This window comes from Moschus berezovskii, chromosome 19 (genome assembly GCF_049115385.1).
Source record: "Moschus berezovskii isolate FMDL1 chromosome 19, NW_MosBer_1.0, whole genome shotgun sequence".
In the NCBI taxonomy this organism is placed as follows: domain Eukaryota; kingdom Metazoa; phylum Chordata; class Mammalia; order Artiodactyla; family Moschidae; genus Moschus; species Moschus berezovskii.
Genome location: NC_142478.1, coordinates 55,388,977 through 55,408,710, shown reverse-complemented (window position 1 = coordinate 55,408,710; position 19,734 = coordinate 55,388,977). Strand labels below are relative to the sequence as shown.

Below are 19,734 nucleotides of genomic sequence, written 5' to 3'. Positions count from 1 at the left end.
GGGAGGCGGGGAAAAGGGCGGGCTTTCCCTCCAGAGTTTGCCTATCACGGCGGGCAGCCTGGGGAGAGACGGGCAGCAGCGCCAATCAGGGCAGCAGCCGGGACCCGGCGGAGCGGTTGGCTACAGTTGTTGCAACTTTTTTCGAAAGCTGCGTTTCCCGGGAGATCCTAGGCGGTGACAGAGCGGGCCATGGCTAGAGGTATTGGCCCCGGTGGCCAGCGCCGGGGCTGCTGGGTGGGGGGTCGCGCTGCAGGCGACACCGAAGTGGCTGGAGCGGCGGCGGGAAGGCGCTCTCCCGCCGGCTGCTCGGAAGGAGCGCGGGGATTAGTAGGGTTGCGGGGGGAGGGGCTGCGGAACCTTTCTCACCTCTTCCCCATCCTCGCTCCCGAAGCCCCCAGAAGCCCCTCCCACTCCCGTGCTTCGGTTTCCCCTTCTGGTGACCTGCCTCTCGACAGGCAACGGGGCCATATGTCAAAGATGTTTGGAAACTAAAGCTCCTAGCACCTCAAGGGAATGGTTGTCATTGATACAAATGAGGGGGAGGGCGAGGTTTACGCTTGCTTAGGGGCTCTCTCTGGTTTGGAAAGGAGGTGATCCCGAGGCGAGGGCACAGATCGGTACCCTACTTGGTGGGGAGCGCGTCCGAGTGGACACCGCGGCAGGCGCCTTCCTTTCCCTTTCCACGCCCTGAGTCAGCTCTGCGCCGCCGGGGCGGGGACGGGCCCCGCTGGCCCACTTGGGGGTGAAACAGGTCCCCTGAAACCCTTCGCGCCGCAGCTGATCAGGGCTCCTGCCCACGGGAGATGGCTTGGGTGGGGTTGTGCTGCCGCGAGGGAGTCGATGTCTCTGCCTAAAGTTCTTCGCACAATTAGTTTGCTGTCAGGACAGACCCCCGTTATGCGGCAAAGTGATCTCTAACCGCTGGTCGTTTCCAGCCGCTGTGTCTCCATGCAAAAACTTGAGCGTGACGGTTCACCTGAATTATTATGTAAAAGAGATAAGTCGAGGTTTTACATTTTTTTCAGAATTACCAGGGTATTACACGTTAGTAGGAATTTGCCTTAATGCAGTATGCAGGCAGATCTTTACCATCTGAGCCACTAGGGAAGCCCAGGCTCCCCATAGCGATCATAATGAGCAAAATAAGGATTCATTCAGCAAATATTTATTGGGTTTCTTTGTTTTCAGCCCCTGCACCCAGTTGCTTCATTTATTCTCGTAGCATCCGTTTAGACTCTTTGGGAACAAGACTTACCTAGATTTTGATTAAGAAATAAGGCATAGTGAACTTCAAGTTAAACAGCTTCATAACCCAGTCCACAGAGAAAAGTAAGATGCCTCAAATATTCTTCTTCAGGAAAGTGTTAAGCATCTAAAAGTTTATTTAATAATATCTGGCTAATTTATCTGACAAATCTGAATAAAATTGTGAAAATCACTCAGTCGTGTCTGACTCTTTGTGGCCCCTTGGACTGTAGCCCACCAGGCTCCTCTGTCCATGGAATTCTCCAGGCAAGAATACTTGAGTGGGTTGCCATTTCCTTCTCCAGGGGATGTTCCCAACCCAGGGATCAAACCCAGGTCTCCCACATTGCAAGCAGACTCTAACTGGCTGAGCCACCAGGGAAGCCCCTTTAATTTTTCCCATCACACCAAAATCATTTAAATTACCTATTTTAACAGTAGTGCATTTAAAAAATAGTTTGCTTAAATTAATCTGTAGGGGGAAACAAAGTGAACCTCTTGGCCATTGAAATAAATACTTAATAAGGGTTAATAATAATTATCACCTAGCGCCAGGTACTTTATTATGTCAGTTAATCTTTACAAACTGGTATTTTCATTTTTCGGAGATGGAAGCTGAAGGCCAAAGTCACTGGACATACTCTAGCCATTCTGTCTCTTTGCTTGTTCCACTTTACCTCTCTTATTATTATTATTATTATTTTTTTGATGTGGACCATTTTTAGTCTTTATTGAATTTGTTACAGTGTTGCTTCTGTTTTCTGTTTTGGTTTTTCTGGCCTGGAGGCATATGGGATCTTAGCTCCCCTGGCCAGGGATCGAACCCTCACCCCTGCATTGGATGGCAAAGTCTTAACCACTGGGCCACCAGGGAAGTCCCTCTTATCTCTCTTACTTAGCCAAAGTGAAGAGGAGAGTTCCCAGCCTCTAGCATAACAGGCTTATGAATCACCTTTGTAATGTATGGTCAGTGAGTCACTTGACCACTCCCCCCCCCAATTGTAGTTATTTATTTCTTAGGCTTCATTATTCTTGGAAACCATTAAACTGGGCATTTAGTGTCATCAGATATCAAATTATTTACATTACTTCAAATGGTCAGTCTTTTTCTTCCAGAAAAGCAGTCTTTGTTCACAGCTTGTAGCTCACTTTGAGAGCCCTGCTAAGTCACATGAACATAATGTTCAGATATCTGGCAACTCCTCTCTGGTTTAGAAATTTTACAATCATGTAAATATTTACAGCCTCAAGGGTATTCGTTTGGGTAAGATCTGTCCATCTATCAGACGGCCTCCTACTTGGTCTCCCTCTTTCCACTCTGACCATCTCCAGTTTATCGGAACTAGAGTGGTCCCCAAGACCACAGATTTTCGTCATGTGCTTCTCATCACTCCTCCCATCCCTAACCATACCCTTTTGCTCTTAGGATGAAATCCACAGTCCTCACTGTGGCCTACAGCAGCCTTCCCACTCCTCTGGCCTCCCTGTGCTCTGTCTCTGTCTGTGTTCATCGTTGTGTCTTTAGCAAAGGGCCTGGAACACAGTAGGTAATGAATAAATGCTTGTGAAATGACTGAATTAGTATTTTAGTGTCTTGAGTTTGAGGACAGCAGTATACATTTTTTTCTGCTAAAGCATCTTCATATTTATCAGTATCTTAGTCACATAACTCTTAAGCAAGTGATTTATCTTCCCCAAGCCTCGGTTTCTACATCTGTGAAATGGAATAGTATCTTCTCATAAAGGGTTGGGAGGGTTAAATGATACAGCCTAGAAAAATTCAGTAGCTGGCTTCCCTGGTGACTCAGCCGGTAAAGAATCCATGCAATGCAGGAGATGAAGGTTTGATCCCTGGGTCAGGAAGATCCCCTGGAGAAGCGAATGGCAACCCACTCCAGTATTCTTGCCTGGACAGAGGAGCCTAACAGGCTACAGTCCATGGGGTCTCAAAGAGTAAGACACGACTGAGTGACTAATACTTCCAAATATTCAGTAAATGTTAGCGATTAGTATCATTGGTGATGAATTCTATTTCTGTGAGATCCTGGGCACCATTAAGAGTTTTTATTTCTGTGACTGGGTATATGTATTTGTTAGGCACATAGGAACTTCATGACAGAGAAAAGAATCGGTTCTACAACTTTACTGAATGATTTGTACTACATTTCGTAGCTACCAGAGCTGCAGAGTTGAGAGGAATGGTGCTAGACTTGTTTTTAGTGTATTCTCTGCATCTCTGCACTAAAATACAGGAAGATGTAGCTATGGGTATGTGTGTGGGGTGGGGGAGTCAAAATAGTATGATAAATGGACAAGATGACTTGAGCAACTGTTTCCTGCCTCCAAACCAAGATCCCCTTGATTGTTTGGCAACAAGCTACAAACTCTTTCTGCCCTGAAGAGGTAACAGATACTGTTTCAAATGGCTCAACCTGGGTGTCCCTTTGGAATCCTCAGTCTCTGCAGAGTCTCTTGGATATTCAAGTGGGCAGAGTACCCTACCCTGCTGGAATTAGTGGTTGGGTGGGGATGGAGGGACTTCCCCAGCCCTGCTGTGAAGGATTCTAAAGCATGAGCTGATTTGGGCGGCTGTGTCCTGAGCAGTGTCTTACCATTTAATCCACCGTCTTATCCTTTCTAAGAGGAGGAGGAGGCAGCTACTTAAAGTGACAGCCATTTGTTTATGTGGGTGTTGGAAGGTGTCCTCGGTAGGTTGTGGAATTCATTGATCAGCATCCATGAGGATGCTGCAGCCCAGGCTGGGGAAGAGACTTGACCTTTGTCACAAAGCACTTCTGGAGCAGATGCAGGGAGAGATACCCAATCTTTGCCTCCCAGGCCATAACCCAAGGCTGGATGCCCTGAGGTGCTTGTTTGCATCTATGACTTTGCACAAATACAGGGACTCTTTGTTGGCTGTGAGCCCTCAAACCTTAATGGCTACAGCACAGTGGTTCAGGGCAGTAATCTATGCTGAGATACCACAGTGCCTGGAACACCTGTCTCCTAGGACATTTCTCATGGGGGGACGGGAACACTTGGGTGACCTGTTAATAAGCCTTCTGCAACACCATTTAGCTCCTCCCTACCTATTTCTATAACTGGTAAGTTAGTGGCCGAGAGTGTAGGCTCTGGGGTCTGTTGGCCTGGAAATCTAGTTCTAGTTCTGAGAACTTGGCCAAGCTTCTCACTTCTCTGAGGTGATTTTCCCTGTCTGTGGAAGAGAAAATAATAAGGTTTCTACCTTCAAAGGGCTGCTGAGAGGTTTGAATGACAAGGTATGCAAGAGAAGCGCCCAGCAAACGTGCTATTATAATTCCCCGGCTCCATCTCCCCAGGGACCGTACGAATCAGGTGCAGCCCGCCTGGGTTTGACATCTTTCTGACCTGATCACTTTCTAGTTCTGTGGCTCTGGGCAAGCCCCTGCATCTCCCTGGAGCCTCAGCATCCCCACCATAAACGGGTTAGCCACAGGACCTGGCTCCCAGGGTCTTGCCGGGAAGGTTAATTGCCCACGAAAACGCTCCGTGAGCACCGGCTCAGGCACACCGGAGGGCTCTCGTTCACCGCTGCCCGCTGCGCCTGGCACGGACGGGTCTCCCGAAATATCCGTGGAGCCAGCGAGAGTGGGAGCCCGGCCGGCCGAGAGCCCGGGCTGTCATTATCATGTTTCCCACCCCTTCCTCCCCGAGTGGCTGAGGGCGCGCGAGAGGGGGCGCGCCCGAGTTGGGATTCGTCGCGGCCGCGGGCCCGCCCTCCTTCGCTCCCTCCCTCCCTCCGGAGGAGCTTCTCAGCGCCGCCCCTGCCAGCCCCCTCCCCGGCCGGGAGCGGACGGTGGGCGGTGGCGGCGAGCGGGCGGGCCGCGGAGGACGCGCCGCCAGCGCCTCCCTCCCTGCGTCCTCGGTCCCGGGCCGGCCGGGGCTGCCGCGGCGCGCGGGTGCCGGGCCCTGCCTCGCAGGCCATGGGGGAAGGGGGCGCCGTGGGGCGCCGCCGGCCCTTCCCCGGGGCGCCGCGGCGGCGCTGGTGGCGGCGGCAGCAGCAGCAGCAGCGGCAGCGGCAGCGCTGGTGGCCGGGCCGCGGCGGCGAGGGCGAGGGGCGCGCCGCCATGGGCCTGGCCGGGCTGCAGGTGGGTGTGGCGGGCCCGGCCGCGCGGGGGGCGGGCGGCGCGCGGGGCCCGGCCGGGCCGGGAGGCGGGAGGGCGACGCGGGCCCCGGCCCGGCCCGGCCCGGCCGGCCGGCCCACCGCCGCCGGGCCCTCGGAACATGGCTGCGGCGGGAGGCGCCGCCGCGGCGCCCGGCCCGGGCGGCCCCGCTCCCCGCCCCGCCGCGCCCTGAGCGCCCCCTCCCCCGCTTCCCCCGGGTCCCCCTCTCCAGGCAGGAAGATGTCCAAGCCCCGCGCGGTGGAGGCGGCGGCGGCGGCGGCGGCGGTGGCAGCGACGGCCCCGGGCCCGGAGATGGTGGAGCGGAGGGGCCCGGGGAGGCCCCGCACCAACGGGGTAAGCAGGCACCCTTCCCGCACTCGCTCGGCGCGCCCCCAGGGGCCGTGCGGCCAGGCGCCCCCGCGGGCCCAGCTCCGAGAGCACGTGGGCGCGCCCGCGGCCCTGGGCGGGGGTGCGGGCGGGGCGCCCGGCCGGGCAGCTTCCTTTTCTGCTGCCTGCCTGGGAGTGGCGTCCCCACTCGCTCCGCCATGACCCTGGCAAGCTCCGACCTCGGAAAAGTTTGTGTCTTTATGGCATTTCCACACCCCGAGACCCGGCCATCCCGGTGGCGGCTGCGCCTTCCCAGAGTGTGCGGGGCCTGCCCGGGGCCCTCGGGGAGGTCACAGGTCTTCGCTGACTTGGTGAATGGCTCACCAGGCAGAAAGGCCCAGCAGTGTTTCTGGGAAAGCCCTCCTCCCGTCTATGCTTACTCAGAGGAGAGGCCCCACACCCAGAGACACCAGCAGTGACCCGTACCGCCCCACCGGCCTGCCCACCGCAGTAGAGTAACCGCCCTAAATGCGTTGGTCTCCTGAGCTCCGCACCCGCCTAGTTAGCCTGAATTTCCCCAGCCGCAGCCCAGGCCCGCAGTCCTGGGACTGCACGATTTGAGAGGGGCCAGGCTTGGGCTCATAGAAGGCTCAGACAGTCTTGGCAAGTTCTATCAGCTGACCTCAGGTCCAAGAAGTGGTTATTCAGGTTCCCTGAGGCCTGTCTGTGCTGGAGTTCCCGCAGCTCCTGCCAGGGCAGTCAGCTGCTGCGCAGAGGCCAGCCGTTCCAATTCTGGCCTCGTTTGCCCTGGTCACTCGAACCTCCTTGTTACTGGTAGGTTGCCTCCTCCTTCTATGGATCTTTGTGGACAGCTGGTTCTCTTCGCTAGCCAGATGTTTCCCCCTGCCCTCCTTAACAGACTGGAGTTAGAGACCAACTTGGACCTGGGGGATTCTAAACCTTCCACTGCTAGGCTTCCCCTAGTAACCCAGTTTTTAAACCATGTTTTTTTCCTTTTTTTTGTCTTTTGGATTCTGGTTGCCCTTTCTCCGTCTAAATGTTGTAAGATCTTCTTCTTCTTCAAGCCTCTTTCAGAATATGCATTTGTCGTTTTAGGAGAATGTATTTACCGGGCAGTCAAAGATCTATACCTACATGAGCCCGAACAAATGCTCTGGAATGCGTTCCCCCCTTCAGGAAGAGAACTCAGTTGCACAATACGAAGTCAAATGCCAGGGGAAGCCATTAGCCGGAATCTACAGGAAACGCGACGGTAAGCCTCTGAAATGGCCCTTCTCTATCCACCACTGACCGGGTTGCATCCTCAGTAATAATGTATATGTGCTAGGTTTCCTTATCCAGTCTTTTCAAGCCAAAGTTTGCAAAGTTTGAATCATGTCCTGTCTTGCTGCTAAGAAACATAGACACAGGGGGAATAGAGCCGCCTGTTTCAGGGCGTGTGCTCTGTTGGTCTAACAGGTTCTCCCTGTTTTTACAAGAGTTAGCATATCTTTCAAGCTTGGTTTTCTTGCCAAGTTGCCAAAATAAGGCAGCTGGCATATCGTTAGAGAGGTTCACAGGCGCTAAAAGTACAGAAATGATGAGTCTAGGTTGTCCAGATCAGGCACTTGTACTGCATCTGAGTCCTGTGAACCTGAGGAACTGACTTCCTTCTCTTTTATGAGCTGGCCTTGACCTCAGTTCTAAAGGTTCTTTCCACTCAAGTGCTCATTGCTACTCTCTGAAGCAGCGTACTCCAGAATGAGATTTAGAGTTAAAATGCTGAGCAAGAAAATACTCAGTTATTGAAAGTTCTGTCTGGCCCTGCAAAACATGCTGAAACCTGTTGGAAATTTTGCTGTAACCCAAATATTCCCTTTTAAAGTTGCAGGGGTGGGGATGGGGGCTGGTGGTGAACTTTCCCCAGTTACTGTGCACTAAAACTTGCCTTAAAGAAACAGCAGCTACCAGCAGCTCCATCAACTCTGTACAAGGAAGCTTTGTATTTGTTAACAGAAAGTGCCACAGAGGGATGGGGTAGCCCAACCTCTGGTCCAGATCTGAGAACCAGGGGCAGGAGCCAGACCTCAGCCTGATTCCCCCTGGTGATTTTATTTCAAATGGACTTTGGTTCTAATCCTAGCTCTGCCATTATGAAAGGAAGGGTCACAGGCAGGTTGCTACGGTATTTTGAGCCTCAGTTTTTCATCTGTACAGTGGGAGAGAGGAATCCTGCCTGAAGACCAGTTAAAGCATGGGTGCAAAATGCCTTTGTGAGCAAGTTCCCTGGTGCTCCAGTGGTTAGGATTCTGTGCTTTTACTGTCAGGGGAGAAGGTTCAGTCCCTGGTCGGGGAACTAAGATCCTACAAGCCTCATGGCACAGCCAAAAGAAAAGGGAGGGGGAGTTTGTGAGCGCTCCATATTGTCATCCCATTTTCCACTGGACCAGAAGCATCACAGCCTCCCCCTCCCTGCACTCCTGCTTCCGCAGCACTTAGGCCAGCACTAACCACACTGAGACTTGGGAAGGGCCTCTCTCTAGATGCCATAAGCCAGCCTTACATCCCTTCTGGGATGGGGCGGGATATAGATTGTCTTAGATGGTTACATGGGGCACAAGTTAGCTTATTTGACTCGAAGTGTTACTACATGGTGACAGTTGAAATGGGGGGCTGGATGAACACTGGAGGAGACCCCCACAGACCGGGCATCTATCCATGATTCTCATCCTTCTTCCTGCCTTGACACAGACTCACGTGACAGCTCATGTTCATGAACACCACCCACTCCTAAGGCTATGCCTGACGTCTTGGCCTTAACTCCCTCTTATTCCACTCAAGACTGTGTGTGAGAGAGACAGTGTGTCCGGACCATCTGGAGAATGGTCCGGATGGCTGCTGGTGTATTTATTTTTCTTTGTTTGTTGAACTATAATTCAGATATCCTGACGTTCACCATTTTAAAGGGTACAATTCACTGGTTTTAGGTATACTCACAGATTTGTGTAGCCATCACCTCTGTCAAACTCCAGTACATTTCCATTACCCCAAAAAGAAGCCTTGTACCTATTCACAGTCATTCCCCATTCCTACCTTCTCCCAGCCCTAGGCAACCACTCATCTGTTTTCCATCTCTGGATTTGCCTGTCCTGGACATTTCATATAAATGGAGTCATAAAATACGTGACCTTTTGTTTCTGGTCTCTTGTACATTATAATGTTTTGAAGGTTCATACGTGTTGTAGCCTGTGTCAGTACTTCATTCCTTTCTGTGGCTGAATAATATTCTATCATGTGGATAGACCACATTTTACTTACCAATTCGTCAGTTGATGGACATTATTAGAGTTGTTTTCACTTTTTAGCTCTTATGAATAAGCTTCTGTGGGCATTCATATATAGGTTTTTATGTAGACATATGTTTTTAATTCTCTTGATAGATGCCTAGAACTAGAACTGCTGAGTCAGATGATAACTCTAAGATTTTGAAGACTGCCAAATTCTTTTGCAAAGTGACTGCACCATTTTGCATTCCCACCAGCAATGTAGTATTTATTTTTAAAAAGTAAAAAAATTTTATGGGAAAAAGAAACAGTTCAATACTGGTGCTCCATGAGTATTTTTAGTAACAAGTCATTGGCGACATCCCACACAACACACTGAACCGGTATTGGGGCACCATGCTGAGAACCACTGTGAACCACTGTGAATGCCACGCTTCGAGCCTGTTAGAAGAGGGAATTAAAAAAAAAAGAATCCGAAATGAATCATGCCAGGGAGTTAGCCCTTGGGGAGGAGGTCTTTGTTGGGGAGAGGTTCTGCTTTATCACCTTATTTCCGTCCACCAATGCTGCCCCGCTCTGTGGGAGTTGAGCTTTTCCCCCCTGCAGCCCATTTCCTCAAAAGCCATTGATGGAGCCCTCATGCCAGTGTTGCTGGCCGTGACACTTCTGCTTCAAAGGCTCTTCCCTCAAGATGCAGACGACCTGATGGGTTGATTAATCACAAGAGTGGAATCCAATCATAATATATATATATATATCAACTTATCATGGGCTAACACTTCAAATATCTTATAATTGTATTGATCAATCATACCTCAACAAAGCTGGAAAAGGGGGGAAAGGAAAAAAAGATGCAGAGACCAAAAGTTCTGCCTAGTGTCTGGGTCAAAAAGTAAAGCCAGATCTTTTCCCCAAGATACTGATTAGTGGACACCAGGCTTAACAGCCCAAGGGCACTACTGCCCAACATGCCCTCACCCCCTCAGTCTTCTCCCTGAGCCTGTCTTAGCAAGCAGCCGAGGGCTGGAAAGTGGGAGATGTCAGGTCCAGAGTCAGCCTATCTCTCCCCACCCTCTGCCCACAGAGAAAAGAAACTCTGGGAATGCAATACGAAGCTCCATGAAGGCCGAGGAACAGAAGATCAAAGACGCCAGGAGAGGTCCCCTGGCACCTTTTCCAAACCAAAAATCTGAAGCTGCAGAACCTCCCAAAACCCCGACCTCATCTTGTGATACTCCCAATGCAGCCGCTGCCAAGCAGGCCCTGAAAAAGCCCATCAGGGGCAAACAGGCCCCCAGGAAAAAGTAAGTGCTCCCTGAAGCCACTCCTCACACAGGGCGACCTGCCGGGTACCAGCTGCGGGGAGGCCACCTACCCTCTCAGGCCCTTGAGCTGTTAAGGTTCAGAGTCCGGAGACAGCACCAGGGATACCATTACTTGTCCACGTCCTGGTCTGCCTCGGGTCCAGAGCCCCCACCCTGCTGAGAGTAGACAGCCTGCCTTTGGCACTCTTCTGAGGCTGCCGTGGGCAGGTGAGCTGAAGTGACCCCAGGCCACAGTGGACAAAGGTGTTTTAAGTGACCCGATTTCCAAGGAGCCTGCTCCTGAAGAGTCACGTGCCTCCTGGCTCTGAACATGGTCTCAGTGCTAACGCTTGGTTCCTCCTCTTTCCCACCCCAGAGCTCAAGGGAAAACACAGCAGAATCGCAAGCTCACAGATTTCTACCCTGTGCGAAGGAGCTCCAGGAAGAGCAAGGCTGAGCTGCAGGTAGGGTCACGTGTTTCAATTCCGGCTCTCAAAGGGGCAGGGTGCGCTCACCGCGCACCACCTGAGATCTCTTTGCATCATCATGGGGAAAGTCTCTTGGCCTCCGCGGCCCCAGTGTCCTCTTGGGTCTAGTGGGGGTCCTCATAACTCCCTTGGGTCACTGTGGTGCTTAGTTAAGATGCTTCTGTGAAGGAGTCTTGTCACCTGTAGTGTGGGGCATGGAAAGTCAGGACCTTCAAGGAAAGTGGCTTTGGCAGGGCCATCGGAACCTGAGACTGTGGGGTGGGCTGCGTGCTCTCTTAGAGGTGTGTTTATTTGCTGTCCAGAGGTTTCGTGTCTTGAGATGATGAAGATCACTGGCTTGGGAACTACTTCCTGGTTGTGTGACCTCAGGGCTTAACCGCTCTCTGCCTCTCTGCCGTGTCTTCTGTGAAATAGGATGATGTAGTCAAGCCCTGTGCAGTGGTTGGGAGGGTAATGCATGTTAGTGAACGTTCATGGAACACTTAGCACCGTGCCTGGGACGCAGGAGGACCTATTAACCCTTGTCACCATTGCTTCCCCCGTGTTGTCCTTTCCCGGGGCTCTTCTCTGGTCTTCCCCACGCAGCCACAGAACCTGCGAAAACCAGGCAGGAAGGCCAGCTGGGCTGTAAGGCCCCCGCCCGCCGTGTTTGCAGAGTGCTGAGCTGTGCACAGTCGATCAATATTTGATGCAGTGAGGTGTGGTTATTGCCTTTCTGTTAGGGGAACCCAGGGTGTGGCTGGCCCTGAAGCCCCCAGCTGCTTCCATACCCCTCCCACCCAGGGGCCGCAGAGCAACCTCTAGGCTGGGGAGGAAAGCTCAGGACTGCCGCCCCGCCCCCAGGGAGGTGGGGGACCCCGGCCTCTCAACCCTCAGACTCTTCTGCATTTGGACGTTGAATATGTAGCCGTACAGATGGTGAGGCAGCATCTCTGTGTCTCCTTCTTTGAATTGACAAGGCTTCATTTTTTAAAAAGGGGGAAGGGTGTCATTTTTCTCCCCCCCCAGAGAGAAGCTCTGGCTGTATTTCCTTAGAAAGGCAGTGTCTTTCAGCCAAGAACAAGCTGTTACAAGCTGTTTGCCTGCAGTGGGAGGCTGTGCGAGGTCAGCCTAGAGACAGCACTGCAGAGGGCGAGGCAGTGCCAGCCCCCAGCACCCAGGACACCTCCCAGCCGCGGTTGGGAGCCGCAGAGCCCACACAGGGAACCTGGGGGTCCACCCAGCACCGCTGTGGGCTGCAGGGTGGGGGAAGCCTGAGTTGGCTTTTTTTAATTAAAAGAAAACAAAATCCAGGGGCTTTTCTTTCTGGAGGACTGGAGGCTGCAGTGGGTGTGTTGCCAGAGTGCGGAATTCTACTGCAGGCGAGCGGAAGGCAGCTGGCAGTGGCTCCCCAAAGCTTGGTCTGCAGGCAATCAGGCCCACTCTGTGGCTGGATGGAGAGCCAGGGGCCAGGGAGAGCCACGCTCTACCCACCACCGTTTGTGTTGGCTCTGTCGAGTGGGCACCCCAGCCAGGTGGTGGCTGGCCAGGCTGGTGGGGCTGCGGCTGGCAGAGGTAAGGCCTGAAGGCAGGGCATCCGGGTCTCCTCTCGGGTGAGGCCGGTCCCGACCTGACTGCCCTTCTGGGCCAGCCAAAGCCGAGGTGGACAGGGCATTCGGGAAGGGTGTGGGTAGGTGGGGCGAAACAAACAATGAGTCCCGAAGACACCTCATTGTGGCTGAAGACAGAGCAGGCGGGGCTCAGTCCAAGGTCCAAGTCCAGGACAGGAGGGTGGAAACAGGGCCCTGGAGAGATGCCCTGAACCCCTTGTTGCTTTGCTGCAGGAGCCCCTTCTCTGGTTGGCCTGGCAGTGGGTGGGGTGACAGCCGCAATGGGCAGGGACTGCAGTGTTGGCAGTGCCCTGGCCACATCATCACCAGCCCAGCCCTAGGCCTGGCATGCCAAGCAGCCTGCTGACTCCGGCTGGGCACGTCTCGAGTCCTTCCTGCCTTCACTCTGGTTCACACCTTGCTCCCTTTCCAGGCCCCAAGGACCGACTACCGCTGCAGTCCTCTTTAGGATGCTTGGAGCTAGTTGCTCACATGTCCCAACCCCCCCCCCAGAGTAAAATGGACTCCTTGGCTGCACACTCAGGCTGTCTCACCTTGCCCCAGTTCGTCTCCTCTGTCTCATTCCATCCCAGCAGGAAAGTCCCTGTCCCCACTGCCCACCACCTATCCCAGTTTTCCCACGATTACGCCCATCTACTTCTGCACACTTGTAACTAATTATTTAACAAGGTGGTTGTGCCTGTGCATGTGGGGGTGGGGCCTTGTTGCCTTGAGGGCTCACTACGCCCAGGTGCTATTCTTGGCCAGCCACGGTGAACAGAGGCTGGACGTGGTGGATGGGTGGGTACATACCTCCTGTCCAAGTGGTGGACCCTCTGATCAGTTTAGCCCTGGCTAATTTTATATGCAGTCGGAGTCCTGATTTTTACATGTCCGCGATTTAGATATTTTGTAAATGTCTGTGTGGGCCAAACAGAGCATAGCGCCAAGCCACATTCTGCCACAAGCCCTATTCTACCCTTGAGCCACCCTGTTCCCCCTTCTGGCCCACCTGAATGCCAGGTGGTGAACGGCCCACCTTAGACGGGCCATGAGGGAAGGATGGGGGCTTAATGGCTTGGACATTCCTGGGGACCGATGCCATGGAGGCTGACTATGAGTGGACCCTGTGGCGGCCGGGACTCCCGGAGCAGCCTTGGTGAGAATGCTGACGCACTTCTTGTTTTTTTCTTTTTTTCTTTCCCTCCCCACCCAGTCTGAAGAAAGGAAAAGAATAGATGAGTTGATTGAAAGTGGGAAGGAAGAAGGAATGAAGGTAAGGGGCCGCAGAGCCCACCTCGTGAAGGCTGAGGCTGTGAGATCGCACCCTCCCTGGTCCAGAGGCCCATGTAGGAGCCACCTTGCCTTAACTCTCTGATGTTGCTGTGACCAGGCAGACTGTTGCAAGTTGTCAAGGGACTGAACACTAAAAGTATCCTTAAGGGAATGCCTCCTGAAGGAAATGTAATAAGATGCTATCCTGTGGAAACTTTTTATTTATTTATGGCTGTGCTGGGTCTTCGTTGCTGCATGGACTTTTCTCTAGCTGCGGTGTGCGGGGGCTCCCCTCTAATTGATACGCTCGGGCTTCTCATTGCGGAGCATGGGCTCTAGGGCACACAGGCTTCAGTAGCCGAGGCTTCTGGGCTCCAGAGCACAGGCTCAGGAGTTGCGGTGCATAGACTTAGTCTGCTGCTCCGCCTTTGTGAGATCTTCCGAGACCAGGGATCGAATCTGTGTCTCCTGCACTGGCAGGCGGATTCCTACCCACTGTGCCACCATGGATGTCCCTGAGGAAACTTTCATGATGAAGGACTTCCCTCACAGTCCAGGTTAAGGATCCGCCTGCCAGTGCAGGGGACTCGGGTTCAACCCTTGGTCAGGGAACTAAGATCCCACATTGCCACAGGGCAGCTAAGCCCAAGTGCCACAACTTCTGAGCCCACGCGCTGCAACTAAGATTTGACACAGCCAGTAAGTATTTCTTTTTAATCATGATGAAATGTATGCCTATATATGTAACTTAGCATCGTAACCGTTCTTTTAAGTGTACAATTCAGCGGCATTAAGTACGTTCTTCATTCACAGTTGTGCAACTGTCCTCTCCGTCTAGTTCCGGAACCCTTTCATCCTCCCAGACGGAAACCCCGGACCCACCAGCAGCCACTCCTGTTCCCTGCCCTCAGCCCCTGACAGCCAGTCTGCTTTCTGTCTCTGTGGATTTGCCTCCCCTGGACATTCATACAAATGGAGTCAGAGAATGTGTAGCCTATTGTATCTGGCTTCTTTCATTTAGCATGACACTTGGAGAAACTTTTAAAAGGACAGGCTAGTTTTTTCTGTACTGTTTTCCTGGGAAATGGCAATGCCCAGGAAGATTTGCTTTTCTCTTGTGTGCTCAGTTGCTTCAGCCGTGTCCGACTCTTTGCAACCCTATGGACTGTGACCCGCCATGCTCCTCTGTCCCTGGCATTCTCCAGGCAAAAATACTGGAGTGGGTTGCCGTTTCCTCCTTTATGGGATCTTCCTGATCCAGAGATCAAACCCAGGTGTCGTGTCTTCTGCATTGGCAGATGGGTTCTTTACCACTAGCACTGCCCCCTGTTCTTTTAGTATATTTCAGACATAGTGGGAGCATGAGAGGGGAGGAAGTCTCAGTGGCAGTGGCCAGATTGGTCTGGGCTAGGACCCAGAGGATGGGAAGCTTCAGTTTCCACCTGCCACTGAGGGGAATCTGAATTTAGTTCTGGGCCTCTCAGCCAGTCACCCTCCATCTCCATTTAAAATGGAGTACAGGAGGAGGTCAAAATAAATAAATGGAGTGAGGAGAAACCCAGGCGTGTGCATTATGGAATAAAGGAGAGACTCAGAATATTGGGTCCTACCCTTCCCCTAAAGAGTAGGCCAGGATGTGGCTTTGAGTCTGTGCTACATCGCTTCCTAGCTTGGTGGCCGGGGACACATGACTCTGCCTGTCTAATCCCTAATTTTGCAGATTTTCTCAGCTGCAAAATGGGGCCGCACCTACCTAGCAGATCTCTCAGGATCGGATCTAACAGTGCTTTGCAAACGAACACAAGGGAGCTCTTTGAGGTGATGGATTCTGGCGATGGTTGCACAACTGTGTATGCTGAATGGGCTTCCCTAGTGGCCCAGTAGCAAAGAATCTGCCTGCCAATGCAGGAAACACAGGTTCGATCCCTGGGTCTGGAAGATCCCAGGGATCTGGAGAAGGAAATGGCTACCTACTCCAGTATTCTTGCCTGGGAAATCTCATGGACAGCAGAGCCTGACAGGCTACAGTCCATGGGGTCGCAAAAGAGTTGGACATGACTTAGCGACTAAACAACAATAATATGCTGAATGATACCCTTCAAACCATGTGTGTGAAATGAGTGGATTTTATGACCTACTGCAGTAAGGCTGTTGAAAGAATGTATTGCAAGCTGCTGGCCACTCACGGTGGCATTTGTTGCTGTTTATGAACCAACCCTCCCTCTCGGCACCTCCCAACAGATCGACCTCATCGACGGCAAAGGCAGGGGCGTCATCGCCACCAAACAGTTCTCCCGGGGTGAGTTTGTGGTGGAATACCACGGGGACCTCATCGAGATCACCGACGCCAAGAAGCGGGAGGCTCTGTATGCACAAGACCCCTCCACGGGCTGCTACATGTACTATTTTCAGTATCTGAGCAAAACCTACTGGTAAGTCCCCTGGGGCTTCAAGTGGCTCTTCCCCACCCTGGCAGAGGTGTAACCAGAGGGCCACCGAGGGCATCCTGACTCTTCTTTTGGTTCCAGCTTCTTGCTTGTTTCTTGCTGCCATTTTTCAAAGCTGCAGTGCAATTCTTCCTACCCTCAATTCCCCCCCTCCACACACACACCACTTCCATTTTTAATTCTGGTGATTGAAGTGGTTCTGGAGGCAATCTTGGCTGCCAAGTGATGGACCGGTCACGTGAAAGCCTGCAGAGGGGCTCACCTGGCCTTCCGCCTGGGGGATGTGACCAGAGCAGCTCTGGGAGTCACTGATTTCTCTGTTCTCTATGCGACAATATCAGTGATTGTTGCTTCATTTTATTTTTTAATAGACTGTACTTGTAATGTTCCCAGCAAAACTGAGCGGAAAGCAGAGAGAGTTCCCATATACCCCGCCTGCCCCCACGATCCCGCACAGCCTTTCCCCTACCCTCACCAGCAGTGTTGATTTTTATTCACTTACTTGTGCCGAACGCCACAGTCATCTCTGGTGCTTCCACAGCGTCTTTTGCATTCCCGTCTACACTCCACCACCTCCCGCCCAAATACCCCACACCCAGCGCCCCTCTGGGCTCTTAAAGTTACATATATGTATATTTTGAGTTGAATGGCTTTCCCAAAAACACGGCCATAAATCGCCATCATCCCACCAGAGCTGAGAGCAAGCCTGACTCAGACTGTGTTCAAAAGCCTCTTTATCAATTTAATCCTCTGTTTCCCTCCCTCCCCACCAGCGTGGATGCAACCCGAGAGACGAATCGCCTGGGGAGACTGATCAATCACAGTAAATGTGGGAACTGCCAAACCAAACTGCACGACATCGACGGCGTGCCTCACCTCATCCTCATCGCCTCCCGTGACATCGAGGCCGGGGAGGAGCTTCTGTATGACTATGGGGACCGCAGCCGGGCTTCCATCGAAGCCTACCCCTGGCTGAAGCATTAACCCAACGGCCCCGCCCCCTCCCCCCTTCTAAGGACAAAGTGCCCTCAAAGGGAATTGATTTTTTTTTTTTTACACACTTAATCTTAGCAGATTACTTCAGATGTTTTTAAGAAAAAAGTATATTAAGATGCCTTTTCACTGTAGTATTTAAATATCTGTTACAGGTTTCCAAGGTGGACTTGAACAGATGGCCTTATATTACCAAAACTTTTATATTCTAGTTGTTTTTGTACCTTTTTTGCATACAAGTCGAACGTTTGTGCTTCCCGTGCATGCAGTCCAAGACTCAGCACAGGTTTTAGAGGAAAGAGTCGAACATGAACTAGGAAGCCGGGCAACGCACCTGCCTCCAAACGAAGAGCCAGGACTCTCTCCCCCGCTCCCCACATACCTGCCCCCTCCAACATCCCAGTGCCAGGTGGGCGTGAGGAAGACACTGCCTCCCCCACGCCTGGATGGGATGTTCCCAAGCTCTTGTTTTTCCTGACATCTCGACAGGCGCACACTGAAGTGTATGAATATTTTTTAAAAAAAGGTTTCACAGTAAGATAGTCTTCCCCTCTGCTTTCTCGAAAGCTTACTGACCCGGTTGCTCACGGGCCAGGCCTCGATTTACTCTTCCACGGGCTGCCGCTTTTCCGGGCACCTTAAAGCATCAGGGCGGGGAATCAAAGGAGACGTGGGCAGGGACAAGCATTGCTTACCTAGCCCTTGCAGGGGCAGGGTTTCCCGAATACTGGGTTAGTTTCTTTATAGAAATGTGAACACTGAATTTATTTTAAAAAATAATAATAAAAATTAAAAAAAAAAAGACAAAAAAAAAAAACCACAGAAGACAACTTACATGTATATAGGTCTTGAAGTGAGTGAAGTGGCTGCGTTTTTGTTTTGGGTTGTTTTTAGTTCGGCTTTTTCTTTTTCCACCCTTGGTTTTGCTTCTGTAGAAGAGCTATGAGATGGTACACTATTCTAATCAAAAATCTAAAGTTTTGTAGTGGGACCAGAAATTACTTACCCAATTCTCCACCCCCTCAACCCCAACCTGATTTTGCTTGGGTTGAAAGTTCCAGACCTGCTGTCAAGGCTTCCATGTGTCAGACCACCTGGTGTCCTTCCTGTAAAGCTGCAGCCATGAACCAAAGAGCGAACCTACAAGCCCCGAAAGGCAGGGTCCCTACCCTAGCTGCCAGGGGGCAGGGGAGCTGGCAGGCCCAGGGATCATGGCTGAGGGTCAGGTTTTCACCTTGTCCGTGACAGCAGGAGTAGCGGGTAGCTTCTTCCTAAAGGGGGGCCGACTCCCACTTTCTGTCAACTTGTAGTTCAGGGGCCTGGGGCTCCAGAGCTGTGATCTGGGGTCTCTGGCACAACCCCACTGCATCCCCCGCTCCCAGGTAAATGTGAATGGAGACAGGTATGAGAACCTGTCCTCAACTTCAATGCCCCCCAGCCCGGCCTCATGACGGTGCTACCTAAGGAAGTCTTCCCCCTCCCACGCCCACCCCACCCACCAATCCCACACTTGCCTGGTCAGTGGTCAGCAAATTGGAGGAGGATCCGATGGGAGTGTGTAAATGTGAGATAAAATGTCTTGGTTGTACCTGTTTGTGGTTTAGCTTTGTATTTAAGAAAAGGAAATAAACTTGAAAATTATTTGTCATCATAAAAATGAAACAAAAATTAAAATATTTATTGCCAGGCGAGGCTACCTGTGTCATTCTGTTGTTTTTCACAAAGCAACGGTAGAAAAAGGTAATGCACTTTGTTTCTCTTTTGGGCTGTACCATGTGGCATATAGGATCTTAGTTCCCCAACCAGGGGTTGAACCTGGGCCCTCAGCTGTCAAAGCATGGAGTCCTAGCCACTGGACTACCAGGGAATTCCTGGTTTGTTTTTTTTTTTTAATTTATTTTTGGGTCCATTGGGTCTTTGTTGCTGAACTCAGGCTTTCTCTAGTTGGGACGAGGTGGGGCTACTCTAGTTCTGGTGTGCGGGCTTCTCGTTGCAGTGACTTCTCTGTTGTGGAGAATGGGCTCTAGGGCATTTGGGCTCAGTAGTTGTGGCGCATGGGTTTAATTGCTCCTCCGTGTGTGGAATCTTCCCAGACTGGGGATTGAAACTGTGTCCCCTGAATTGACTAGTAGATAACTATTGGACCACCAGGGAAGTCCCCCCTGTTTATTTTACAAAAGGGCCACTTAACCAGTTTGAGTCAGTTTTGGTGACTGTCCTAGGGGACAGTCTCTTCATTTTTATAATGAGGGGTCAGAGGTTGCTTGTGGAAATTAAAAGTGAAGCACATGGCCCCCTTAGAAGAGTCCCCAGCATGTAGCATATATTTTAGCTGTTGTAATTGTCATTGTTTCTAACACGCAAGACTAGATTCTCAGGTGGGCGTCTCAAGAATCATCAACCTTGCCTGTCTGGTGCTGGAAGTATCCCAGATCCTGAGCCCTAACCCCCACACCACAATCCACCCCGAGAGGCTACATTCCTTCAGCCCCAAGGCACTGGAGGCAGGCTGGAACTGAAGGCAGAGTCCTTGGTTTACAGGTGAAAGATCCATTCCTGGCATAGGCTTTCAGCATCTGTCAGCTGTTGCCCTGAACAAATCACTTACCCTCTGAAATCTGTCCATCAAGTTGGGAACGG

At 51.9% G+C, this 19,734-nt stretch overlaps 1 protein-coding gene across 4 annotated transcripts; it reads left to right on the top strand.

Moving 5' to 3' along the window:
* The first annotated feature begins 174 nt into the window (after nucleotides 1–174).
* On the top strand, nucleotides 175–17,911 carry KMT5A (lysine methyltransferase 5A). 4 transcript variants are annotated; one of them, XM_055404475.2, is made up of 8 exons: nucleotides 175–199; nucleotides 5,620–5,741; nucleotides 6,831–6,987; nucleotides 10,083–10,302; nucleotides 10,679–10,766; nucleotides 13,596–13,655; nucleotides 15,896–16,086; nucleotides 16,875–17,911. In XM_055404475.2, exons 1-8 carry the CDS (start codon nucleotides 190–192, stop codon nucleotides 17,083–17,085), a joined length of 1,059 nt encoding a protein of 352 aa, XP_055260450.1. In that variant the 5' UTR covers nucleotides 175–189; the 3' UTR covers nucleotides 17,086–17,911. The 4 variants fall into 4 exon arrangements, with proteins under 4 accessions (XP_055260450.1, XP_055260449.1, XP_055260451.1 ...); XM_055404476.2 differs by lacking the exon at nucleotides 175–199 and adding an exon at nucleotides 5,241–5,372; XM_055404474.2 differs by lacking the exons at nucleotides 175–199; nucleotides 5,620–5,741 and adding an exon at nucleotides 5,078–5,372.
* The last annotated feature ends 1,823 nt before the right edge of the window (nucleotides 17,912–19,734 follow it).